The sequence below is a fragment of the Barbatula barbatula genome (genome assembly GCF_947034865.1).
Source record: "Barbatula barbatula genome assembly, chromosome: 21".
NCBI lineage: Eukaryota > Metazoa > Chordata > Actinopteri > Cypriniformes > Nemacheilidae > Barbatula > Barbatula barbatula.
Window position 1 is genome coordinate 2,691,961 of NC_136784.1, and position 27,971 is coordinate 2,719,931.

The window sequence follows — 27,971 nt, forward strand, 5'->3', positions numbered from 1 at the left end:
GCCTATTTCAAACCAGCCAATGTTTCTAGATATTTTATTACCAGGCAAAACAGCAGCCTAGTAACGGGCATGGCGGCAGAAACACGGACCCAAAGTCAAACACGATCCTCCACATGTCTATATCCAAGCAAACACTAAATGACCATCGGACGCGATGGATGCGCCAGAAACCCTCAAATAATTACTGGTACTGAAACTGAGCCGCCCGAAGCCCCGCCCACCCGCTCGCTCCCGCAGCCGGAGACTCACGGAGGGTTCCGCTACCGTCGGACTCTATCGCTTAACGTTTGCCAGACTTGGATAAGAGTGGACGCGGGGGCTCGGGGCCGGAGAAGGGATTCGCAACATTATTTCGAGCCTGTCGTCAGTGGATTGCGATCATCTCGTACGGTAATACGAGTGCACGCTCGGTCATTTAAATGCTGCACTAAATGTGATGATGACTGTGCCCTGCGACCGTCTCGGTTGCGTGAACCCAAACGGGCTTCAGGAGACCCGCTTGACCATCACGCATCGTGAGTCGATGTTTGCGCGTATCGGTTTATTTTGTGTTTTGGACGGAAGCGGTGCGCTTGTGTGTCAAACGTGACACGGGGACCCGGTTTAAAGCCCACTGGAGTTCATCACGCGCGACGTGTGAGAAGAAGCAGGCGATGTTACATAATTGCTATTTTGCGTTAATATGACAGTGTCGTTATCTGACATGCAAGTGCAACATCTATGAAAGGAGCGTAAACTTTGCACGATAAGCTCCCGTTTGTGTAGATTTGACGTGTGACGTTTATGCGCGAATTAGAGATAAATCCGACTGTTAAATGATTGAATTATAAGTTTGGGGAAATGTGGGAGTGTTGAGAAAATCTGCACATTCTGTTGTTAACTCTATGTTGACCACAGACAGAGGAAAATCTTGCGTAAAGTAACGCGTTCACGAGTATTTGGTGAAGAATTTGCGACTGCTACTCGATGCCACACCTATAGATCCACGCGCACAGCTGTCGGGTGTGACTGTGCTTGGATGATGTGAAATGGACACGAAGTTGTGAAACTTAAACGTAAGCTTTAAACATAAGAGAGCGTGTGATTTATAGTAGCCTAGTCTGGTTTGTATCAGCAGGCAGTGCATGCCAGGGCAGTCTGTACTTGGTTATTATCAGCACCATTTGAACATGAGCATCCCTACAGACTTATCTCCAGTCAAGTTCAAGTCAGGTTCACGTTATCGATGGTGGGTTTCGTGGCAACCTGACTGACACAAAGCTAATGGTATCTAGTTCCAAGTGCATGAAAATCCCAGATGCCATTGTTGCTTTTCAGGCGTAGTTGTCTTGTTTGTTAAAGAGAGAACGTTTGGCATGGATGTCCCTGGAAAGTCTGTGCTTTGATACTTGTGGACTTGAGCCAAACGGGGACTGTTTTTCGAGGAAAGGAAGAATATAAATGCATCTAAACTGAAATGCAGGCTTATGTTTGAAATCGATGCAGTAAGGTGCATTTCTGATTACGAGATGCCAGCTTTGTTTAATAGTTGTATATGAACGCACATGAAACGTGTCTTTATATTGGGATTGGGAAATACACGGTTTGGAACTTTGCGCAGCGGCACGTTTATACAACATTTACATATTTGGGCTGAAAAACAAAGCACTTTGTATTGTCAGTGTTGTTAGCGCTGTAGGGCATATCGACAGAACATTGATTTCTCATGGAAGTTGTTTACGACACAAAGATTTTATTTCTTTTTCCACCGCAGGCAGACTGAAAAATGTCAAGTGTTTTTTTGCGTAACAACGGTTTGTTTCTGACCGAAATGTGATATTTTTTATTACGTTGTTTTACCATGACAATATCATTCTGTATTTGCAAATCTCTCCAATTTGACAGGACATCAACTAGTCAGTTCAAAGCATTTTCCCTCTATTAAAATCTTGAATAACAGGCTTGTGTTTTGATCTAATGAATGAATGTACAGATGTATACAGACAGCATATCATCACATTGTTAGCCTTTAGAACGCACCTTTACATGCTCCCGTGCAGCTCACATCTGGTGTGGTGGAAATGTTGCAGCGCCCCCTCAACCTCCACTACGACACCTGCTGCTCTTTACATCTGTAGCCTGACAGGGTCTACTGCCATGGCTTCCCTTTGGCACCGTGTCAGTGGAAACATTGGCCGGCACTGCAATAACGTGACTGTTATTGGGTTTTGTATGTACTAGATTCAGACGGTAGATTAGCAATCAGAGGCCAAGTCTCATAGGCAGAGAAATATGTGAAAGATTTTTTTAAAGAATCATACTTCGACGATATAACATATCTTTCAGTGCATAGTGGTGAACGCTGTGCAGCGCTTTCCAAAATCATTAAGTTTACACACCTAAATGTATGTGTCAGCAATGAAAGTGTCATTGTGAGTTGTAGGTAATTCTGCTGGAGGAAGGAGGAATTTGGCACGCTACATTAGAGATAATGTCAATGCTTGGAGATCGCCGCTTCTGTGTTTAGGTCCCACAATCCTTTGCTGTTCTTATTTCCTTGACCTCTCGTATTTATTGCATGAGTGCGTGTGTCTTAACAGAGATAAACTATGCATGCTGTGCACAAGTATATCGCTGCTGTCATATTTCGCGATTCTTATTTTTTGCCATAAATCGTTAATATTAGTCTGTTTGTCTATGTTTGTCACTGGGTTTTGCAGATATCTTATCAATAAAAAGTATTAAAAAGTGCTTGTCAACTTGGACAACACAGTATGCGGTTATAGAACCATTTCTTGAAAATCAGCAAATTTGGACATACAAGCTTTCGCAAGCAAGACAACAATATTCCTATAATGTTTATGATAGAGACCGGATAGTTAGCAAAACTCATGTAAAATCTAAATTAAAAAAACAAATTGCAGTTAACGCATTGTTGTCGATTAAGTTTAGTCTGCGATTTGGTGATTTTGTTGCATGTCACAGTGCTCTCTACATGCAGATTGCAGAGCTCGTACTTTTATTCGAGAAATACAGCTTTAAAAAAACATAAATTTGCTAGCTACGAATATTCCTTCCTGCATGAGATGAGAGGAAGTAAATAAACAGTTTCTGTGGTGTGTGTGCATAAACTATGTGTCAGGACACAGACACTGAACTGCACACTTATAGCTTCCTTTCTTGGTCATATTTCAATGTATTGGCAATGGTAACAACGTTTTTGTTATATCTGATTTTGTGTCGGCTGTAATTCCGGATCTGTTTTGTCCTGGCACAAACTATGCCTTGGGCAAATGACATGCTGAACAAAGTCGTACTATGGTCTGTAAATTATTTTGGCAAGAAGTCCACTTAGGTTGACGGCAAACACATGTTGCAACGCAACTTTGAATCCAGTTTACTTAATTTCCTTAATGTTCCATGTTTTACTTTTTTCTATGCTTAATTCTTTGTGCTACCTCAGATTCATGGTATAGATTGATTTACCAAAACAAGTGTTACACTGTGGTGATATGAAAATATTCGCTTTAAAAATGTTTGGGTTGAAAATGGACAAACCCAACAGTTGGGTTCAAATAACCAAGAATAGGGTTATAATTGACCCAATGGGTTAAAACATACGAGCATGATAATTTATAACCCAGCAGTTTTAGCGGTTAAAATAACCCAACAGTTTTAGCGGTTTTGTTGTATTTTTATATAATAACATTATCTCCAACAAGTGCATGGACCATTTTTTGTACAAAATGTTGTAGTAAAAAATATCATTGTTATATTGTTTATCCAGCAGTCTCTTCTTGACTGTGTAACTAAACTCTTCACATATATTTGAAGAGTTTGGTTCCAAAATGAGATAACTCATGTTTGCTGTGTATTTTTTGTTATTATGGCTTAAATCAAAACAAACCAAATGCAGTTTGATTGATATTAATTGGAATCCACAATAAGAAAAACATAACTTTTTTTTAAAAACTAAAAACGGAGTTATCTCATTTTGTCTCTTAATTTCTTGCCTCAATCTGATCTGATGTGATCCAGTTTTACTCATTTTCTATTCCTTTCCTGAATTGCTTCTTGTTTCGGTTTGTTTTCTTCTCTTTGAATGCGTGATATTTGTGCTTGAAGACAAAGCATCTGTTGTCTGTATGTCTGAAGAGTAGAAGTAGACAGACAGAGAGATCCAGAGAAAACAGAAGATAAAACAGAAGTATGTGAGATATAGACAAAGAGTGAGAGTCAGAGAGAGAGAGAGAGAGAGAGGAAAGTGAGGAAAGGACCGTATGGTTGATGGTTGTGCGGCCGTATGTAAGCGTTGTGTTTGTGCTTTGCAAGAGGAAATTGTGTGTCACCCCAACAACCAAGCTATTTATACCACACTGGTGGTATCCCTTAGACAGCACTATTTGATTTTTTTACATTTGGCAGACAGTTTAATCTAAAGCAGCATGCTGTGTATTCAGAGCATGTATTTGATCAGTTTATGTGCTCCGTGGGATTCAAACCCGTGACTTATCGGCACTCTCTTCGGGCAAAACCATAGGTTTACATAATGTGAAAATCTGTTCAGTCTTGGTTTGTGTCCTCTTCGAGGCTGACTCAGTTTTAGGTCTGATGATGTGACGAAAACATCATTTTGTGGCAACTGATAAAATGTGAATGAATGCATTGCAATCTGGCTGTTTTTCCTGTTTTGAAAGACGTTTTATTTCTTTGTTGATTTGATGTTTGCATGTTTGTGACTCAGAAAAAGGAGGGTGCAGTACAGTGCACAGACATGGACGGATGCACACACACACACGGTTTTGTTATCACCGTTTTTACTTTCTTGATCGTCAGGAAGGGAAACGCAGTCCTTTCTCTGAGAAGCAATGGATGGAAAAAGGAGAGAAAGATAACCACAATGGATGGAAAAAGAAGTAAGAAGGTGCTGATTATTGAAGATGCTACAAAGGCCGAGAGAGAGAGAGTGAGAGAGAAAGAAAAAAGAGAGGCAGATAGCAAAGCATATGAGAGAATAAATCACTGCTGAGGAATGAAAAGATAAAGAAACTATACGGCAGAAATGTGCACACTTGTGTTTTTATGTTTGTACTGACTGACAATTGCAGGAATTACCTTCCAATAAACATCAAAGCCTGCAAATACATTTTTTTCTTAACCAGTTTGTATAAAAATGCAAGATGAAATTACATTGTAGGATTTTAGACACTCTGTTGGTAATTTTTTAACCAAGTAGAAAAAACTTAAATAATAATTTGACCAAAAATATGAATTTCATTACCTGTGATAATAGTTCTGCAACCTATTGAATTCTTCAATGTTAATTAAGTCCATCATATAACTTACACAGTCTTATCTTATGGCTTGAATGGTATAAACCAGCCATTCTTAATCCTGGTCCTCGTGCATTCTTTGCGTCTCTCTCCCTTTAACACGCCTGGTTTAAAATATGAAATATTACAAAGTATGCAGAGCAGGGGGTCGTGAGGACCAGGATTAAGATATGCTGTATGCTGTATGCAGTGCTGTCGGTTATGTTTTTAGGCATGTTAAATCGGATGCACCTTAAACATCTTACATTTCGTGACAAACCAGGTTTTCATTTAAAACAGCAGAATTCACAAAAGTTAAGTAGTTTGCATCTCTCAAATCTTACCGTTCATCATTTGTATTGTTAAACAGTTGGCTTTGTTAGGTTTCACTTCCCATATCTCACTACTTCACAGTCCTCAAACTGAATTGGCACTTGCTTTCTGTTAGTGCCCGCCCACCGAACTTCTTCAATTTAATTGACTTCTGTCTTCTTCAGCTTGATTGGTTGAAGTTCAGCTTGGCCTCTGTAATTTGATTGGCTAGAGTTCTCTAAACGCTGTTGGATTGGCCCACATTTTGACATTGATGAGCGCCGTTTCCGCTGTGGCTAGGGTACAGAAGTCCCGAGTGAGCAAAAGAAAATATCGTTATTATTTCTTTACATCCAGTTACAAATGATCTGTTTATGGCGTCCGACCGAGGTTGTATCTCCTTATTGGTGCTGCTAGATCTTAGTGCTGCATTCGACACCATTGACCACAGCATGCTCCTACATAGACTTGAAAATGATGTCGGTATTAAGGAAATAGCTTTGAAATGGCTTAGATCTTATTTATGCGACCGTTTCCAATATGTAAAAATAAACAATGAGGTATCACGCAAATCGCAAGTCCAGTACGGTGTACCACAGGGCTCAGTACTAGGGCCTATGCTCTTCGCATTATACATGTTACCCCTAGGAGATATAATAAAGCGACACGGAATAAGCTTTCACTGCTATGCTGATGATACGCAACTTTATATTTCCTCGAAGCCTCACGAAACACAGCAATTCCATCGAATAGTGGAATGCATTGTCGATATAAAAAAGTGGATGAGTAGCAATTTTTTATTACTGAACTCGGACAAAACTGAAGTGTTACTTATCGGACCGAAAACCGCCCTACGTAACAACCAAGAATACTGCTTAACTATTGATGGATGTTCCATAAAACCCTCATCTTCAGCTAAGAATCTTGGCTTTATATTCGATAGTACTCTGTCATTTGAGAACCAGGTCGCCAAAACCTGTAAGATTGCGTTTTTCCATCTTAAAAATATATCTAAATTATGTCATATGCTGTCATCATCAGATGCGGAGAAGCTTATACATGCCTTTATGACATCAAGACTAGATTACTGTAATGCACTATTAGGTGGTTGCCCTGCAGGCCTATTACAAAAACTCCAACTGGTCCAAAATGCGGCAGCTCGAGTTCTTACACGTACAAAAAAGTATGAGCATATTAGCCCGGTTCTGTCAACCTTGCACTGGTTACCTATAAAGCATCGCATAAATTTTAAAATCTTGCTTATTACCTATAAAGCCTTGCATGGTTTAGCTCCTCACTACTTGAGAGAACTTCTTACGTATTATAGTCCATCACGTGCACTACGCTCTCAGGCGTCAGGTCAGTTGGTAATACCTAGAATTTCAAAATCAAGTGCAGGCGGCAGATCCTTTTCCTATCTAGCGCCTAAACTTTGGAACAGTCTTCCCTGCAATGTCCGGGAGGCGGACACACTCTGTCAGTTTAAATCTAGACTAAAGACGCATCTTTTTAATCTTGCATACACTAGATTATCATAATATATGTATTTCAAAGATCTAGGCTGCACTAGTTAGATCAACCGGAACCAGGGACACTTCCAATAACAACCGATGCATTTGTTGCATCAAAGAGTGCAGAACAGTACTCTACTCTCAGCCAGTCTTGTCTCATTGTTCCAAGGTTACAAGAGCGGAGCGGGCAGGGCGCAATCCATTCCTAGACCTGACAAATGCTGGACGAAGGAAGTGACGTCCCTACAAAACTTCAGCCACTATTAGATTATTAATGATAATTTTAAATCTAATTTTTTTTTTATTTTCGCCTTGTTGTGCAAGCACTGTTGAGCTTGTGCAGAGGCTGCAGTTTTTGCCAGAGGGGAACTGGAATCCCCTGGTTAGGCCTGGTTTCCCTCCGAGGTTTTTTTTCTCCTCCAATGGAGTTTTGGGTTCCTCGCCACCGTTTGCATACTGTTTTGCACTGTTTTGCCTGGCCGGGGGGGGGACTGCTAGAATTTGGTAGTCTTATTTAATTAACACTGCATATAGGAATTTATTGTGTGTCTGATATTTGACCTGTGTTTTGAATTCCATAACCTTTTATGTTTTACTTATAGTCATTTTTTCTTGTACAGCTGCTTTGTAACAATGAAAATTGTAAAAAGCGCTATATAAATAAAGCTGACTTGACTTGACTTGACTTGACTTGACATCCTTACAGTGGGCCCACATTGAGCAGCGGCCCACCGGGAAAACTCATGTGCTTCAGACGGCCAGTCCGCCAATGGTTGTGGATGTTGTTTCACGTTGACTTCCATCTCAAATTAAATCCCAGATCATTGCACGATTAATCAATGTCCAAAACATATTTTAATGAATAAATAAATTCATCCTCTTGAACATGTGCAATGAGATCTGTATTTGATGTTTCAATGTGTTCTCCATTAAGCCTTCAGCAGGTTAAAAAATTGAGCGGCCGTGTGTTTGCTGATGATTAGCTTTTACCAGAAGGCATGTTTTTGCCATAATCTTTTAATAGCCAATGCACCAGCGTATGAAAAAACTCCCTATATTCAAAATGCCTCAGATTCGATGAATGTTTGTGTTTCCAATGGACGTACTGCATGAAAATGTGGTATTCTGAAATAGTCGCTGCGGTGGGATTCTCGACATCTTAGTGGGAGATATTGAAAGAGCTGTCAGTCCATATTACCATCCCTGTCTGTTTTCCTCACTGCCCTGTTTTATCTGCTCCTCTTTCAGATCCAAACGTGCTTATATTCATTTCTTCCTTGTTTCACGGTGTCATCCTCATTTATTTGATGTTGTGAAAGCTCTGCACCGCTCCAGATTGTCCACTGTTTTAAATATTATTAGGGACGCTATAGAAGCAACAAGACAATACAGACGAAACATGATTTTACAGTGAATTTGTTTGTTACGACTCGTCCTGGCTTTGTGTTCAGAAAGATTTAAATGTGTAAATATGAGTTAACTTCCTTTTTTTGCTCACGGATTAACAACAGTACAATGAATAAGATTGTATTAAACATTCTTATGCTTATCTATTTGATACAGTGTAACGTTAAGTGTGATTTTTGTAATATATTTCTGTTATATATTCACAACAAGTCGACTGTGCCATACCGTGTCACCGCTATTTGTTGATCTAATTCTTTCATTTCACCAAAGACAACATCACAGAAGCATATTATACAATCTCTCGCAAGCTATGAATGGTCGGGATTATTCTGTAATCTTTACAGCCAAGTCTTTTAATTACTCTCCTCGTCTCCCATTGCTTGCTCTGTTTTTCCTCTTGTATCTCTCCCTTCCAAAAGCGCCCCCTCCCCTCCTCTACCTTCCCGTCTCACTGCATCAAAGGACCGACTTGAAGCGCCTTTTTCGGTATGGCATGCGTGCTTCCTCAGCGTCTGCGAAGTTGGCAGGACCAAGAGAGTCGAGCGACATGATTGTGAGCGTATGCCAGCAGAAGAGAGCCGTATGCTCTGCAGGAGGACAGATAATGAACGACATTGTCCAGCATTGTGTGCTGTGCTCTTACTAACTTTCATTTAGGAGAATAAAATGCATCATCTGTCCGCCGATTATCCCTTCGCCCAAAAAGAAAACCAACTTAATTGTCCTCATCAAAGGGAGCTTACCGTGACAAAAAAATATGACTGACAGGCGTACAAGTGACCTTTTTTGTCGGCAACAGATCGGTGTCAAAATTTAATTGGCCGAAAGTGAAATTTATGATGATTAAGATGCCATTATCTCCCCGGGGCGCTGAGCAGAGAGGGCTGTAAACATTCCTTTCAATGAAATACGTCATGCGATTTAGAGCTGCCCAATAAGAAACAAACGCTGGCATAAACAGACTGAATACTGAAATATGAATTTTTCGAATTCTTTCTACTTAAACAGTCGTTGTAATTCTGTTTCTGTCAATGATATGGAAATCCCTTACTGCTTACTAAATACTTTGCAGTATGCAAAGGTACATTATGTTTTGTTATTGTCAGGTTATGGAAGTCAAGTTCGAATCCAAGTTCATCTAAAAGTGAATGACAATTTGGAAGTACTTTGTAAATATGAACATTTCAGACGTAAAAAATGAAGGTGCCTTAAAGGTTCTCCACGACGATGCCATAGAAGAACCAATTTTGGTCCCACAAATAACCATTCAGTCAAATGTTCTTCAAAAAACTGTTTATTTCTTACCTTTTTATAATATGAAGAACCTTTTTTCGCCACAAAGTACCTTTTTTGAAACAGAAAGGTATGTTAAAGGTTCTTTATGGAAGCATTTAGACAAAAAAGTTATTTTGTGGCATTGTGAAGCACCTTTGTTATTAAGAGCGTGGATTATTGGTTTCTCATACTCGTGGATCTTATTAAGACTTTATATATTACTTCCAACTTTGTTAAGAAAATGTGCATACTCCTCATTGTAAACATACTTTATAGTAAACTGTAGAAATAGAGTAGTGTGTACTATTCCATCCCAAACGTAGCCAATTACAGCAGCAAGCTTTTCAAAGCGATATCCCGGGTGACTGATGGATCCTCTGGTCTCATGTTTCTATTTCCTAATAAATAGCCTCATTCTCTTCTGAGTACGTCTCTGTTGTTCACGGCTCAATAATTCTTCGCCTGCTTCCTCTTTACCGTTCTGCCTTTCTTTCATTATTTGTGAACATGTCTATCTCCGCTACTCCTCCAAACCCTTGCCAAGAAAATCCGTCGCCAAATTTCATTAGCGCAGACATTTGCATTTCCTTTCAGCGTGTTACTGTAACACATGAGTTTAGAAAGACTTCATTTTAAAACTTTTTGAGTCCTGTCAACGTTTTTGCTGGGCTCAATTTGGACACGGTCCTCGCGGCATTAGAGCGGTACCTTGTTGATGTAGTGGACGGAGCGAGGTAGTTCTTGCGAGAGAGGAAATGTAACCTCTGCATCAGCAGAGATCTACGTGAGAGATACGGTAAAATTGCCCTTGGCCTCGTAGCTCTGGCAGAAGGAGGTGGTGTTTTACAGGAGGGTTTTGGGGTGATAAGAAGACTGGCACTTAGATGATGATATGTATCTGTTAGCGAGATCCTGAAGTGAAGTGGCTGCATTTAAGCGATAAATTTCACTCTGACTAACTGAACAGAATTAAAGATACTGATAGCTGTCAGCGATCTCTATACCCTAATACTGCATTACATTTACTTCATATCAGTGCTGTAATGTTGATTTGAAGCCCTTCTTAATGGTTGAACATTTTAAATGTACATTTCTCTATTTATCTGCTCCAAATATTTTCAATATTTCCTCTCGGTCAATATTTATCTTCTCAAAATAGTTTTTTGCATTCTTTAAAGCTTTCAGAACTTCTGTCATCACCTCAAATGTATAGTATGATGCAATGTAAGTCGCTTTGGAAAATAGCGTCTGCTAAAATGCATAAATGTAAATGCAAGGTTGGTGGGTGTACGGCAGTGATGACAGCATTACAAACCATTGTCCAAATTCCAGATTCGCTGTTCTTTCACTTTCACAAAACTGTACTTTTTTTGTGATTTAATACTAGGGTTGTCAAACGATCAATCGTGATTAATCTCATCCAGAATAAAAGTATTTGCATAATATTTGTCTTGTGTATGAACATTTCAAACATTAGAACTATTGGTAAATATGAATAAATATTAGGGATATCAGTATTCGGGCCCGATACTAAGCTCATGTACTCGTAAAAATGCACAGATACCAAAGACTGATATCTCATGAACTGACAAGAACTGACTGAAATTTGTTGTGAAATTTGCTTTGAAAGTTTGTGACAAGCACGTCAAATCATTTATTTTTTCATAACGTGTTTAAGGTTGTTTGTCATGATGAAACTATTCTATTTGTATTAGTCTCACTGTGTTGGGAAACGGTACAGGCTTCTGTTTCGAAGAGTACCAGAAAAAAATATCAGTAATGATTTATAGTAATGATTTATGGCAAAATAGTAATGATTTATGGCAAAATAGTAATGATTTATGGCAAAAAACTAGAAACTAGAAAAAAGGACACCCTTAGAGGTGTCCCACCTCACCAGCAGTATGGCCATTTCGGCAGAAGTAAAGCTGGGGGCTCTCTTCATGCAGCCTTTTTTCCCCGCCATAGTGGTTGTTGGTATGTCTCGCATGTTTGCGCTTTTAGTCATCAAATCAAACAAATGAGTGATTTACGCCAATAATGTGATACGGCTGGTGGGTAATCAAAACAGACTGTGGAGAACATAAACACACTATGGGAAATTATGAGATTATAAATGACCCTTCCAAAGCGAGCGAAGCCAACAGCCAGTTAATGTAGATGGTAAACTCAGAAAACTCATGACCGTGAGGGTGCGGGATCACAAAATTATAAATACATACACACATACTTCTTGATTTATTGAGCCCTGATAAATGCCATTTCTACTTTTAAAGCGCTTCTTTATAATGAAAATCGTTTTCTCAATACTTTATTAGTGAACAATCGATTCTTGAGGGATCGATATCAACCTATTCAGGACCACCGCCATGGACAGCACCGGCTAACGTCGCACATAAAAGGGTTATCGAGAAACGCAGCATAGTTAATCTGAATCTTGCCACATCACTTGTTTTGGAATCCTGCAATGCAGAGAAACAGTAAATTACATTTGTTTTTAACTACAAATAAATGATACACTTTGCTTTCATGTCTATACTCATGTATGACTTCGAGGTCTTTTAACATTTATCTTTTAACTATTACTACTGATGCATTTTGAATACAACAAAGCACTGATAACGTTTGACAGATTTCTAGAGTAAAAGCTCCTTTATCGCACATTGAAATACCAGATCTGCGAGATCGAGACACACTGACTGATATTTTCCACTGTTTACATCAGCATGGTCCAATATTGTCCGCTTCACAGTCTACAGTCTGAACTCATTTTCTGGTCAATAGAAGCAAGGTCACTAACGTTTTTCCAGTTGTATCCCAGCACTTTGCTTCCGTGCCACAGCGGTCATATGCATAGCCAGCCTGCACTTAATTCACGATGTGCTTCAGTCTTCCGTGATATCCACAGCTGCTCCGTACTGGCACGTGCACCATCTCACTACAAACACTCGAGGAAACGTGTTAAAAGATACACGCTGTTTTATGAATGAATTAACAGCCATTGCGTTTCATTGAATAACGTTTAGCATACTAACACATTTCTGTGTAATTAAATGTAAAGCATGGAGGAACCTCTGTATTAAGTGAATCCACAGATGTTGTGGGTTTCCAGGGAATGTGTATCTTGAATAAATAAATAAAAGATAAATGAGTCTCCCAAAAGCATAGATGTAAATCAATGGGACCTTTATATGGTCTAGTGGGATTGACTCAGTGTCACCGCAGCCATTGGCAATGACTTGCATTGTTCCTGTTGTTTATGATATTTATGATATGTTGACCTATTCTGGGTTGTTTCAACTCAAGGTGGGTTAAATATAAACATTTACTGGGTTAATTTAACTCAACAGTTTGATTAGTCTCTTTTTGGCCCAACGATGGGTTATACATTTGGCCATGGAAAACTGAGAATTATTTTCATTTTTTCTGAATTGACTATTTGTATATAATGTATGTGTTTACGTAAATGATGAAAATAATTTTTGTTTCATTCTGTGAACTACTAATATTTCTCTATTTTCAGACCTCAAAAACTGCAAAGAAAACAAGTTCATCTTCAATACAACAGTCATATTTGTCTACGTATTTAGGAAAAGTTAAAACATTTATTTATGTAATAGCCTTGATTTTTATTGTTTTCATATCGCAGACTTTTGGCCTGAGGTTTGATTTTGTTGAAATTCAGCAGACACTGAAGTGAAAAGGGCCACAATATATCTACAAATTCTGTAGGAATTAACGCAGTTTCCTCATTTTTCTGCGGCTGTTTATAGATTAATACATTGATATTCATAGATGCTTCCGCACTTCACACCAGGACAGGAGAATGTACTTTAACACAGAGAAAAAAAAATTTAACACTTTAAACTTGAACTGTCAGATTGTTTCAGAGTTAAACGAAAAGAAACCCAGTCAGCTGCTGTTTAAAGCTGTCGTGAAAAGCATCTCAGAAATGTCTCTGTGCCCGGGTCGCTCTTCTTCTTGCAGGAGGTACATCCCTTTAATCCTCATTAACTTGTCTTTCCAATTTCTAATAGACAATTCCTATGCCTCGTTTTTAATTTACATGATCACGGATGAATGCTCACCTGACTTGATATTCAATGCCGATCACATTCATGAGGGGCTGATAGGACCTTGTGTCAGGGTCACCATCATATACAGTAGGTTAAGATCAAGGAGACTGTATTTAAAAACAATAGCTCGCTCAAAGAATCTGTCATTGTTACCCTCATGTCCTTTTAAAGACTCTTTAAAGGATTTTCTCTTGAGTAAACGCTCTTTTTCTCCTATAATGACATAAAAGAAACGAATCTGTCAGCCTCCTGTGCCATATCATGAAAAAAACGGATTGCTCTAGCATCCCAAAACCCTTTTTTGGTCAGCAGTGCCAGCATCTTAACAGGTAATAGGTCCGGGTAATTTCACCGTCTGTGATGTTTAGCTATTATGGACTGGGAGGCACTAAGGCAGTATCGCAGTGTGGAAACCAAGGCAACATGCTTTTGTAGCCCCGTCAAGCCAATCAAATAGAAAGTGCTGAAAGTAGTTGTGGTGATTCGAGGGCTCATGGTGTGATCATTCAGCGTAGACTTGCTTTCTACAGATTTGCAGTCATGTCGTACGGTGTGCTTGTCTAGCCTGTCTTATCTTTGAAGAAACAGGTACAGGAGAAATTGATCTGACCCAATATACAGTCTTCCCTTTTTAAGTTTTAGATGTAGATTTATTCATGTTCTCTTGGTAGATCAGCGTTTCTCATGAACATATTAATATGAAACATTTCATGCAACCATCTTGCAATACGCTGAACTGTAGGTTATACTGGAAAAGATGCAGTTTGACTTATTGACATGTGATCTGATCTGATGTGATTTTGCATGCAAGCTGTCAAGCGGAATTGACATCAAAACATCCTCATGGCGTGAGACTAAACTTTTGGTTGCTTAGATCTCGTAGGGTCATTGCGTTTCAAATCAACCCAATATTTCTCAAACCTTTTTATATTTATACGGAAGCAAGGCCAACATGAGTATTGATGAAAGCCAAAATATTAAACGCTACAGATTTCCTGAGTAATCCACTTCTTTGAAGAGGAGGGTAAAAGGTCAAATGTCACATTACATTTGGTGCCATATTAGAGGCGGTGAAAATTATATGAGAAATGTAGAGTTACACAGAGAAATGAGGAAAAAGCCATTTTCGTGGTATTTCTTTTTACAAAATGTGCATGCCTGTAACTCAAGAAATGTTAGAGATACCTTTTAGATTCTTGTACTTGACCAACTCTACTTTTGGGAACTTCATTTTTAAAGCCCAGTATTGTTCAATGAGTAAACTTAAAATGTAGCCAAAACCAAATGTGGGTCATTTTGCCACAGACCTCCATGTCAACATTTGTCCCCATCACTGTGCCCATCGCTATACTTTGATATTATAAGACCCCCATCTATCTCATATTGAGCGCCCCCTACCGCCACTTAAAACAAGTCTGCTTTATATTTATGCTATAAAAATAGCCGTAAAAAGCCCTAATTCCTTTTAGTAGCACTTCAGGATTCATCCTTAATACTCGACCCGTCTTAGTACTCAACTGTGTCGTATCATTTCATCCCTGTCAGGTTTGAAAGAGCAGTATGCGAAAGCTTAGCACTGCATTATTGGGGGGCTTACGTTGCTCCGAGATGGTATTTTCTGCATATGTTGAAGCTTCCTCGGGAGGAGGTTACTCTTGCTTTCATTTCCATCAAATGTTTGTTTGTTTGTTTGTTTCTAGAACACACAGTCGGAGGCATTTGTACCCGAGCGGAGAAGATGAGCATGAGCTCGATGTGCAAATCTCAGCAGACTCAAGGCAGGGATTGCTTTAATTAGTGTGTGTCTCTGGCTGTACGCAGATGCGGCGGGTCCCTGGAGTCTGTGACAACAGAGCAGGCAGGGTTTGTTTTTGTATGAAGCCGCGCTTCGCTGTATCACAAGCCGCAGCGACGCGTATCCGTCACCCGCGCGGCTGCCCTCTACTTTCGCTGCATGCCGGTAATGAGGGCGGATTACGGGAATGAAAGATGAAAGGGTTGTCATGTGAGAATGTGTGTGCTTGTGTGCCAAAGGTTTTACAGGTTATCCCAATGCACCAAAACCGTTTGATGTTTACAAGAGCAAAGGGAAAACCAATAGCTCAAACCTATTTGCAGGTAACGCAATTAAACAGGCCCTCGCCCCCTTGGTTTTCTCAAATGGAACGGCAACTCGGTATTGACGTGAAGGTTTCTTTCCATGCCGTTAATGATAATGGGATCTTTGCTACGGTAAATCATCCCTGTGGCTTTTTTGCAGATGGGAAATCGTTTTCCTTTGAAGTGAAGACGCTTGGCGATGCTGCCGGCACACTCATGTCTGCCGTGTGTTTAATGCCAACTTCCAGCTCTATGGGATTTTGTTTTGGGTTTTTTATATGCATTTTCACACTTAAGCAGCCTAGAAGAGATTAAACTTGTTCCCTGTGAGTTTTAGAAATGCATTGAATCTTTAGAGACGGTCCTGAATGTTTCAAACTTTATTTTTGTATGGAAAATAAAGAAATGGCTAAATCTCTTTTAATGGCCTTAAAGAAAATGTGGCTTTTTTCCCACTGTTATAATAACAGGTTTGAGTTTTTTTTTTAGAAAACTTGGTCGTTTTATTCGCAAAGAGTACTTATGTTTAAAGACTATATCTTTTGAGATATTTATTTATTTATTTTTGCATTCGATCTACTCATCTCCTTTCACAGGGAACTTTTTCCTTGAGAGGCAGTATGAGGCAAGAGAACATATCATTATTTAATTGCCACGTTTCTTTTTTAATGAAATGTCACGTTGTGTCTCTGTTCTTCTCTTGATCATCTGAGCATCGGTCTGCCCTTTGAGTTTTAACCTTGGACTGTCCTCGGGTGTCTCCTCTCCCGGTGCAGTTTGCTCAAATCTCATTCAGCACAGACTTAGGACATCCTCAGTCCAGAGCATTATTCATTCCCTGTGAAGTTTATTGGCATGCTTAGATTTCCAGATATCTTCAGCTTCCACCATCACAACAGGAAGGGGTGGGTTCTAGTTTCACTGTTGATATGAGACCGCCAAATGCTTGATAAAACACCAGAGATGTTTGAAGTTATGCTCCTAGTGCATGTTAAAACATGATTTAAATTACAGAACGTGAATGTGGTGGACAAACAAACTATATGGAAATTCTCTATTTCAATTCAGATATTTGTTCTTAATGTCCCATGTGCTCATTATGTTTATGGTTTCAGATTTATATGTGCTTAAATAGGAATGCATAAAGCATTATTTTATACCATACAAATGGAAATACAAAACATTTAGACATTCTGGCAATTTTTTGCACTTTTTGTAAAGTGTGTGTGTGTTTGTTTTAATTTATGAAAACTATAATGCACAAATCCCAAGTGCATGCTTCTTGTAGATGTGCTTTGTATACCTGGATAGTCCCTGAACCTCAAAACCATTTTAATTAAAACGCAGACTGTTACTATAGAGATATCAAGCTTTTCTTAAGCCAAGTTCTTCAAAAGGAGCCTTTTTTAGCCTTTTTGTGGAAACATCTCCAATGAGAGCTACTTTGAATGCATCATATAATAAACAGACATCATGGGCCAAGCTTGCGCTGTTTAAAAGGAGATTCCTTAAATAATTTTGGAATGGTTTATTGGTTATTAGATTGAGTAAAAGATAGGGAAAAATATTTTCATGAGGGATAATAAAGTGTTAAAATATAATCTTTACATGAAATCTTTTTAAAAGGTAACAAATGTATATGATGAAGGGTATAAAAAACATTTTTATATCCGATTGTGATTTTCATGTAAATATAAAAAATGCAATATTGAAATTTTGAAACTTATCACAAAACAACAGATTTCAAAACTGTCTCCTTTAACGCCGATTCACAATAATGATTCATAACTAACCTGCAGTTTATGTTTGAAACAGAGATGGCGCCAGAGAGGCAAACGTGACAAATTGCTGCTCGTCATTAAATAAAAATGAGCCATTGAGCCATAAAAATGCCCTAAATTAGACAAACATTCATAAGTTTAACGACATTTACTGCATGAAAATGAATAAGTAGATTGAAATGCAGGTTTGGTTTTTCAGATCTCAGAACATCAACAGTCGTGGATTAAGCTGTTAATGATGTGAGATGTACAGAAGTGCGCTTTGCCTCTCAGGCATTCGGATCTTAATTGGTTTGGATCCATCAGTCCGGTAGAAAGTTCTTTGTTACTTAATGTGTCTAATTAAAATTGATATACCACATAAAGTACCCCGAGCAGCGTTCAGTACTTTAACTAGACTTAATGAAAAGAGTCCATAGAGAGAAACCAGTACAATGGGAATGTGAATGTGATGTAGTGTTGATTACCGTAAGCTGAACATTTCATCTTTTTAGCATTAATCTACAAAAGTGTTGCTGAAATGTTTATAAAAGCGGCTCTTCAAACAACCTTTCTGCTTCTCTTTTGGATTTAGACACATAAATGACTGTCACACAATGTATACTATAGTAAGTGTACTGTAGAATATGATATACTTTATAATGAGAAGGGTGTATGTAAAGTAGCATAGAGTTGGTGTGTTCGGTTGTACTCGAAGGTAAAATTACGTTTTGTAAACACACGTGTTTTTTATTTAGTCTTCATGCTTTGAAGTAGCAAGAAGTTAAATCGTGTGTAGCAGTGCTATAGTACTTGAGTCCGCACTCGAGACGTTTTTCTGTAGCCTAGGACTCGTTGGTATCTGCACTCGGACTTGGTCATTGGAACTAGTTGGTCTCGACCGAGTCCGAGGATTTTTTCTCCTTCCAAACCAAACCATTGCTAAAGCATATACTGTATGTGTGGACTCTTCTCTTTCCTTTTGGAGTAGGTTACTTTTTGTGATGGGTGTCAAGCTGTAGAAAAGATGATAAATAATACTAAGTGAAGTTGAAGAAGTTTTCCTGACATCGACAATCATCATACAAACCTCGACAATGTTGACACTCATCAAACTAATTTAGATTAACAGATGAACTGCAATGCATGCTGGAAGTCATGAATACGCTTTGTACTACGACTGTTGATTGTCTCTATTGTTGAGTTTCATACACTGATGCTTGACGTCTGATTAATTCACCGATGTGTTTTTGTGTGTGTGTGTGTGTTTTCTGTCAATTCAAAGAAGTATAATAAGCCATAGTACCACTGCTTTAATCTCACAATGTATTATCACACAATACTCATAAATCAATCACACAATTCACCCATTAACAATGCAATTATTTATGTAAGTGCACAAAGACTACGATCATTATGATCTAATCCCAATGGATCTTAGTTTTCATTGTCTCAACAGTTGTATTTTAGCAAACTGTTATAACAGAAAATGAAAAAACCTAATGTTAAAACACAAGAATCAAGAGCCCAACTAAAGCAAATAATGATCTTTAGCTCAAACTTCTGCATTTTTTCAACATTGATTCCAGTTGCAAAAGTAATTTTGATTGAAAGCTGAATTACCTCACCTAAAGTCAATAAAAATGAATGACATTATTTGATCCAAATAAAGTATGTGGATTATTTTTTCTGTCTCTGTCTTGACCGTCTCATTTGGACTCGGTCTTGACTTGGACTCGAGCCTCTTTAGACTCGGTCTGGTCTAGTCCTGGTCTTGGACTCTGGTGTGTTGTCAAGGAAAGCAGTAACTTCTTTACAGTGTGATTTCCAGAGAAAATTTTTAAAACATCCGCTGTAGACATTTCATTAACAGCGTTTTCACGTTTAATATCACAGGAACATTAAATGCGGGAGAGATGAGGTATCGCTAGAGATCGATCTCGGTGGAAAGATGCAATTGTGAAGGAAACTTCGAAGTTTGAGTATTGTTGTTGACTTTCTGTATATTGCTGGAGATAAGTATTAAGATTATGTGTCTTGCATTGGGTTTACAACCCTTTTCAAGATACTGTATATCTGGTAATGTTTGTGTTAAACTTGTTTCTCTTATGCCATTGAATCAGAATGACTAGCAACTATTGTCCACTGCAAAACTTGATTTTTCTTTTTAATTTAAAGATAGATTTTAATTTAAATTTTGTGTCGTTTTGCTGTACTAATGCCTAAATGACTTGCTATATTTTTGTCTTGTTTTTTTAGAACAATGTTTGCCAATGGGATAAGCGAAATATAACCTTTTTTCAAGTTTTGTTACTCTATTTGCAGAGATACTAGCGTGCTTTGAGGTTTGAGCATAAACCTTAATCGAATATTAAATGTTTATTCCATGTCTTAACTATATCAACTTTTAAGATTTTAAGACAGGAACTCAATGTTTAAATGAAAACATGGAAAAATAATACCATATAATACCAAAAGCATTGAAAATGTCAATTTTACGTTTACATTACATCTACATTTAGTCATTTAGCAGACGCTTTTATCCAAAGCGACTTACAAAGAGTTCAGTGAGCAAAATGCGATATGTCTTAAAAGAGCAGTACAATAGGTGCTAATACAAAGTTACACATATTCATTAAGGTTTTAATCTTTCAGAACCTGTGGATCAAAGCTCACACTGTCATTCAGAATGGATCAATATGTTAACATGGGTGATCTTATGTTAACATGCCCTTGGTTGTTGTATTTATGCAGGTGTGTGTTTTTAATAAATGGGGTGATGAGCTTTCTGTTGTGCACAGTGACGTTTGTCCACATCAAATTCTACATTTAAAAAATCGAGTTTTCCATGATACGATCCTTTAAATCTGTTTATAAGCTCGTGTGAGAGAATTATCTTGGTTGTGATAAAATAATGTCTTCTAATGCATTCTTCTAACTGCATTAGAGCGTGAATGTTTTCTTATAAGTGCATCAGACTATCTGCACATTGTGACTGTTGTAACATTAGACCAAACCTTACTACATTTATGTTTTTATATTTTATTTGATTGTGCTGTAAGGCAACACAGTTCCTGGAATAGACCTACAGGTAGCTGAAGATGTCTGTCCTCTTTTGCTGTAATTGTCTGTTTGAAGCACCAATCGTGGTTGGCGTTTTTCTGGAAGCGCCGTGTGAGTTGAGGAGTGCAGGTGACTTTGTAATTCGAGTGCCGGCGTGAAGCGACTCGTGGTATCATCAGCTTCTCTCCTGGAGTCTGCCAAAGCTTTGCTGTCTCTTGCAGATCCTCCTGCCAAGCTCCTGTTGTGAATTCGATTTTCTCAGTCCTGCTGAGAAGCTGAAAATAAGCGAACGCGTACAGATGTCGAACAGCTTTTCAACGTAAACCTGTTTAATTGACATTTAGCAGACACACTTCGTGCGAAGCAACACAACCAGATAAAGTAATGATAAATAAACGCACCATTTTACTTTCTTACTCTGAAGAAAAAACTTCAAAATATTGTAATTCATATTACAATATTCAACCTCTTTCTTTAGATGATGTCACCAAATCCTTCCCCTCCATTCAACACAATTTCTCCATCGAATCCATCCTTTTTGTCCAGCTAATGATTCTGTTTAAGATCTTGTTTTCGCTCAACAACGTCACATTATAAAAGTAAAATAGCACGTGAATGCCATTTTATATCAAGCTTGCGTTTTCAATTTTAAAATGTGCAGCGAAGTAAATCCCGTGTCACCTCCAATAAAGGTGAATAAAAGTATAATTCTGTGTAACAATTGCTACTACATGAAATGTATTCGTTCTCTTATGCTCTCGTCCACACCAATGCGCTCTAGTTGGCGGTCGCCCAAACGCAAATCAACCCTGACACTCGCAAAGTAAACACAAACCACGTCAGCATGTCGCCGGAAGTCAAACCAAAGCTGACAGGTGGGCTGTTGCTGCATTGTTTAGCATCACGCTGAATGCAGCAAAGACCCTAAAAAAAGCCAAAAGAATATCCTGTGTGTGTGTTTGTTGTCTTTGTGTCACGGAGAACAAGGCTGTAGTCAACCACAGAACAATGGAAGGGATGTAAACAGGTGGTGCGTGATGAACAAAACAGACTTAGATGTTCAGGAAGCATTCATCATCATTAGACACGTCGTGGTTGGCGGGAAGTCGACTGAAAATTAAAGAGGGCATAGTTGGTAAAGAAAAAGAGATTTATTGTGTTGACTTGAGCAGACCTTGGCCTTCTTCAGGAAAATGGTCAGACGACAAAACTTGCTAGCTTGTTTTTTCCCTGGCTCCGTCGCCCCTCTGGCCTTCGATCTGTTTCCCTTCTTCCTCTGTCTCTCTTTATCTCTCCTGCCCTATGAATTTCGTCAGCAGCCCAGCGGGAAAGTCATCATATTTGAGTTCCCTTTGGTGACGCAGGAATGACTTCACCTTTAAATCCCCTTTGAATTAATTCGTTTTTTAAGATTTAACGTTCGATCCTCATTTTTGATCAAATCTCCGCTCGTGCAGATTATTCCCATATTACTACTGTCACTGACAATTTACCGTCTGATTAAGTCCATTAGTCATTTAGATTTACTCTTGACATACACATGCTTAAAAAGTCATAATATATGAATTTCCCTCAAATATACATCATTCTGTTTTATAGTAAAAGTTCAGATTTGGCTGGGAGCTGAAATGAATCATCATTGTTGTGATGGTTTTATGGGAATGGGAGAACATTTCCGCTCATACTCTTGAATTTTAAAGCATAGTCGGGCCTCTGCCATGTGACGTCTCATTTTAAGATGAAAGCACTCAGGTATAATTTTCTTCCCCAGCGCTGCCATCTAGATCGCATGTGCTATTAGCTATAAATACTCGGTGCTCACAGTATGGCGTGCGTGTCCGCTTGTCCCCAGGAGATATTTTTTCCAGAAATGAAAATATTTGTATCATGTCGCCTGTCAAACCTGTTTGATGCGTATAGAAAATGTGAAATATCTCCTTTTTCAGACAGGCGTAGTGGTCGAACTTCAGATAGACCTCTGCAAAGAATCAACAACTGCTAAGTAGTTTTAATTTAATACAGTTAATATTAAATAAAATATGAATAAATATTTATATAAATATACATTAAATATAAAATCAATTGTTATAATTAAACACAGATCGGAAGTTTCCGGGCGCGTGCGTCGGTATACATTTAAAACAGTTACAGTATGTAAATTATAAATACAAATAATAAATATTAATACTATTCCTATCAATTAGCTAAAATGTATTATTTTTATTAATATGAAGACATAATAAAGTTTTTTGCAAAGGAATTAACTAAAAGGAACATAAAAAGTAAAAATAAAAAAAATAAAGCTAAATTAAAATATTCCTAAATATACGATAAAACTAAAATCGAAGCTATAATTAATAGATGGGAACACGAGCAGTTTGATGAAAATTTGGAAAACACAATTCTTATCTCCGCCTAAGCCTCGCTTGACCCTAAAGTTGTCTTTTAATTAATACTGTAAGTTCATGAATAATGGATGTATTAATGGCTTCTTCTTTCTCTGGCATAGCGACTGCTCATTGCTTTGGACATCTTCCCTTGCATCGGCTGTTCAGGCCGCAGGTGACCAAGCAGGCCTTATATATGTGTGTGTGATGCCTGGATTCATGTTGATGTGATGAATGATTGTGAGAAATGCAGGCCATGTGGTATAATGCCAACTGTTGGCTAATTCTCATTTAGTTTTATTATTAAAATTGAGTTGTTTGCCTTGGTTTCTGCATCACTTTCCACCGAGCGAATCTTTAAGTGGTTTGTGTATGGAGAGATTGAGAAGCAGAAACGGAAACTGCAGCATGTGTGGGAAAGGCCGGGGCAGGTTGTCACACTTCTTACTTCATGTTTCTCAAGGGAGGTTTATTTTTTGAAAGATTTTTGTGTAAGAATCTAGTTGTGGAGCACAGACACAAAAGCTCTCCTGAAGAGGATACGAAGGTTGTCGTCTTTTCCCATCACACATCTTGAACAGCCCTCCATCTGTATCCCTCCCGTAGTTCTATTTTAGCAGCAAATAACGCACCGTTTAGGGATCACAAAAACCCAAACTTGCCCAGGACGAGAGTGAAATGAAAAGATGAAATTCTCCCGTAGCGTACCTGCTTTGGTCCAACTCTAAACTACAAGTGAAGGGTTGAAATCCACTTTGTGATTTGTGGGATTGTTCTATGCAGTAGTTTTATAAATAGCATTGCCTGCTCACTTTTTTGAAGTCCCGCTGGTGCTTTACCTCTAAACTGGTGCATGCTGTCACTTGTGGTTCACACTGCAGGTCGCTGCATTCGTACTGCATCTCTCTCTTTCTGTTCATGAGCTCTAACACATTCCTTCATGTTTCATCACAGGTTGAGCCGAGGCTGGACACTGGTGATGTCACTGCAAAGTAAGTGTTTTGCTACTGGTCCTCAATGTGTTTGCTTTTATTTGAGAAGCAATTGAGACATTAAAGGGATAGTTCTTTCATCATTTACTCACCCTCATGTCATTTCGGATGTACGAATTTCACACAAATGAAGATATTTTGAAGAACGTCGACATTGGTCCCTCCTATTGTATATGGACACAAAAACACGATTTCTTAAAAGATCTTCTTTTGTGTTTTACAGTATAACGAATCATATACAGGTTTTGTACCACGTGAGGGTGAATAAATTAAATTAAAATAAAGACAGAAATGTTTTTTTTGGGTAGACTTTTCCTTTAAGGAGAACTCATTTGTGAGATTACTTTTCTATTGATTTTGAATGCTTGTAATTTTGAGATGAATTATAAACGTGAAGGAATCTGCGCGTCCATCCCTCGCTTTTTATTAGAGAGTCATTTATTATCACAACACAGCGTCTGCGGATGATCTTTGAAGTACTTGGCATTTGAAGCCGTGAGCCTTTGGCAAATATTTAGTCATTTTCGTGCTCATCGTCTGCAGCGAGCGAGCCGGAGGGATCCGTGAAGGTGGAACAGTGGCAGCAGATGTTTTACGCCGTTGACTCGGGGATACAGTCGGGAGCCACGACCATCCGCGATGAGGAAGAATTGGAATGCAGTAGCGGGAAGTACACAGTCACCTCCACCGCCGTGGAGAACGCCGCGGGTAATACACGCTCTCGAATGGTCTTCTCTGAAACCTTTTTGATGAATTATACAACTTGAGGCCCTCTAAAATTGCACATGCGTTAAAAGAATTCAGTCCACTTTCTGCCGTGTAGTTTCATTGAGGGGGAGACCAGAAAGTGCTGTTTTTTGGTGATTGTTTTTTCTGTCTGGTTTTAGTGCGTGAAGTTTCACAAGTGGCATCTGGCATACAAACAGCACTATTTCTTTATTATAGGTGCATCTTAATGGGAAAGTTCACCCTATAAATGTCATCGTTTATTCACCCTCATGTCATGAACCTGCATGACTGAATGAACACAAAAGAAGATATTTTGACCCCCTTTGGCTTCCATTGTATGAACACAAAACCACTGAGACATTTCTCAAAATATCTTCTTTTGTGTTCCTCTGATCAAAGAGTCGGAAGCAGGTTTTGAACGACATGTACATTGAAAACAATATTCACTTCCTTTTCATGTAAATTAGATATTGTATCAAGTTTGTATTAGTTCTCAATAGCCCGATAACCATTCTTCTGTCCTTTATTAAAGAAGATACTTGTAAGATCCTTTTTTCATGTTATTTACATTTACATTTAGGCATTTAGCGAATGCTCTTATCCAAAGCGACTTAGAGAGAGTTCAGGGAGCAGTTTTTGTTTAGAGTTGCAGTTTGGTCACACAGCGTAAACAGCGTCAGTGTAAAATCAGGACATTAGACTGTTACGCAATAGTGCCGCTTGATACGGTGTGCAGTGAAATCGTAGACATTTCTAATAAAACACGAATACAAATTGTTAGGGAGATAAATATTAAACTGTGATCAGGATGTTGCAGGCATGACTCAAATCCGCATCATTCTCACAAGCTCCATGGCTCAACATGTCAGGAGTGTATGCACTAAAACCTTATAAAACCATTTTGATCTTTTTCGATATGTGTGATTTTATTAGTGACTAGATTAATATTTAATGCACCTGTGGTGTTGTCATTATTCTTTGTAGTCCTGGTTCGCTCGGTTGTTAATATCTGGGGTGTTTTAAATAGATTCCTCACCGTGGCTGCGTGAGTGCACTTTGAAAAAACGCTGAACATTTATTGTCTCCCCATATTCCAAACCCACTGACATTTAAAAACTGGAAGAAAAAAACGCAGTTCAGTAGATTTGCTTTTTTTATGGTTCGATCATTATTGCTGTTCAAACAGAAGCTGGAGAGAGCTCTGCCTGCCCCTCGCATATCTTTTGTGAAGACATGAACCATGACGCTTGGATGAGCCACATTTGCAGCTGCTGTAGAAAGCACATTTGGTCTACATATCTACAGTGTCACATACAGTCCATGATGTTAAAGGTTAAAAAAAAGGATGACTTTACATGGTTTATTGCTATACTTTGATACAATCTTCTTTTTCCTCAGATCCCGAGGCCGAGTACAGTCTGACTCGAGCCCAGAGAGTACGTGCTGCTATGTTTCCTGAGACGCTAGTGGAGGGAGAGACCGTCCTCACCACGCAGAGCAACTCGGATCAGCCCACCAACGTCCAGAGACTGGCCGAGCCCTCACAGCTCCTGAAAACAGCCATCGTCCATCTCATCAACTATCAAGATGATGCTGAGCTGGCCACACGAGCCGTACCAGAGCTCACCAAACTGCTGGCCGACGAGGACCAGGTATGAGGTGTCAGTCAGTTTCAAGTAAATACTTGATTTATTCAACCTCATGTCATTCAAATTGACTTTCTTCTGAACACTTTTGAAGAACTTTGGTAACCAAACAACATTGACCCTCATTGACGTCCTTTGTACGGACACAAAAACAACATTCTTAAAATCTTCTTTTGTGTTCCACAGATGAGTCAGATTTTAAACAACACGAGGGTGAATAAATGATAACAAACCATTTTTGGGTAAACTGTCACTTTAAAATATAAACCTTATTTGTGCTACGAGTAAACATTTATGACATCCGAGATATTCGAAACCATAAAACGTCCGTGTTATCGCTGTAGGTGGTGGTAAACAAGGCCGCGCTCATCGTAAACCAGCTTACGCGGAAGGAGGCGTCTCGTCGTGTTCTCATGCAGTCTCCTCAGATGATCGCAGCTGTGGTGAGGGCCATGCAGAACACCGGAGACCTGGAGACGGCCCGCTGCGCCGCCAGCGTCCTGCACAGCCTCTCCCATCAGCGTGAGGGACTGCTGGCCATCTTCAAATCCGGCGGCATTCCTGCGCTAGTGCGCATGCTCAGGTTAGTGTAATACAAGTTTAAGACCGACCTGCTGGAAAGGTGAACAAGTCGTCTGAGGATTCTTTTGTCAATTTGAACTCAAAATGAAACAAAACTATTACATTTAAATTATATACAGTGTATATTGCCAAACGTAATGTCATATTTGTACACTATTTACTTTTAATGCTTCCTCAGGTTAGTCTAAACCAATAAAATATGAGGTATACTATTAGGTAGAAAATGGACAAAGCACAAAACTTTTAAGGTATTTTTTGGACAAAAGTATTTAGCAAACTAAATAATCTTGTCACTTCATACCTTCATGACTTTGGTTCTTCTGAAGAAAACAAAAAAAGACATTTTGAAACAGAAAACCGTTGGTCCCCATTGACTTGCATGGGTACTCAAGTCCATGCAATCGAAGTGAATGGGGACCGACTGTGTTCTGTTACCAACATTTAAAAAAATATCTTCTTTTGTTTTTCGCAAAAGAACGAAAATCACACAGTTTTAAAATGACAACACTGTGAGTTCATTTTTATTTTGAAGGTGAACTATTCCTTCTCAAAGCTGAGCTGAGCTTTACACTCCAAGCACAAGTTCAACTGTGCGACATGAATTCAAAATGTTTATCTTTGCTGGACATCACTTTTGATCAGGGGCGGACTGAGAAGCAATTTCGGCCCTGGATTATTCCGCCAACATCAGCCCTCCACCAATTTTGTCGGCCTTCCCGTTGCATACATTTGAGTTTATCATACGTCCGCCAGTCATCCGTAGGCCGGAATGTCCTGCTGGTCAGGCCGCCCCTGCTTTCGATCACTACTTTAAATGTTCATCTATTTTCAATATATAAA

At 38.8% G+C, this 27,971-nt stretch overlaps 1 protein-coding gene across 2 annotated transcripts in view; it reads left to right on the forward strand.

Moving 5' to 3' along the window:
• The first annotated feature begins 215 nt into the window (after nt 1-215).
• jupb (junction plakoglobin b) overlaps nt 216-27,971 on the forward strand; it is a 42,661-nt gene continuing 14,905 nt past the window's right edge. Inside the window, exons 1-5 of one of the 2 annotated variants that reach the window (XM_079485314.1) lie at nt 216-390; nt 24,137-24,174; nt 24,718-24,882; nt 26,302-26,555; nt 26,894-27,132. In XM_079485314.1, coding sequence (XP_079341440.1) covers nt 24,162-24,174; nt 24,718-24,882; nt 26,302-26,555; nt 26,894-27,132 — 671 coding nt within the window. In that variant the 5' untranslated portion in view covers nt 216-390; nt 24,137-24,161. The remainder of the gene's footprint in view (nt 391-24,136; nt 24,175-24,717; nt 24,883-26,301; nt 26,556-26,893; nt 27,133-27,971) is intronic. The other variant, XR_013788183.1, reaches the window with a different exon arrangement.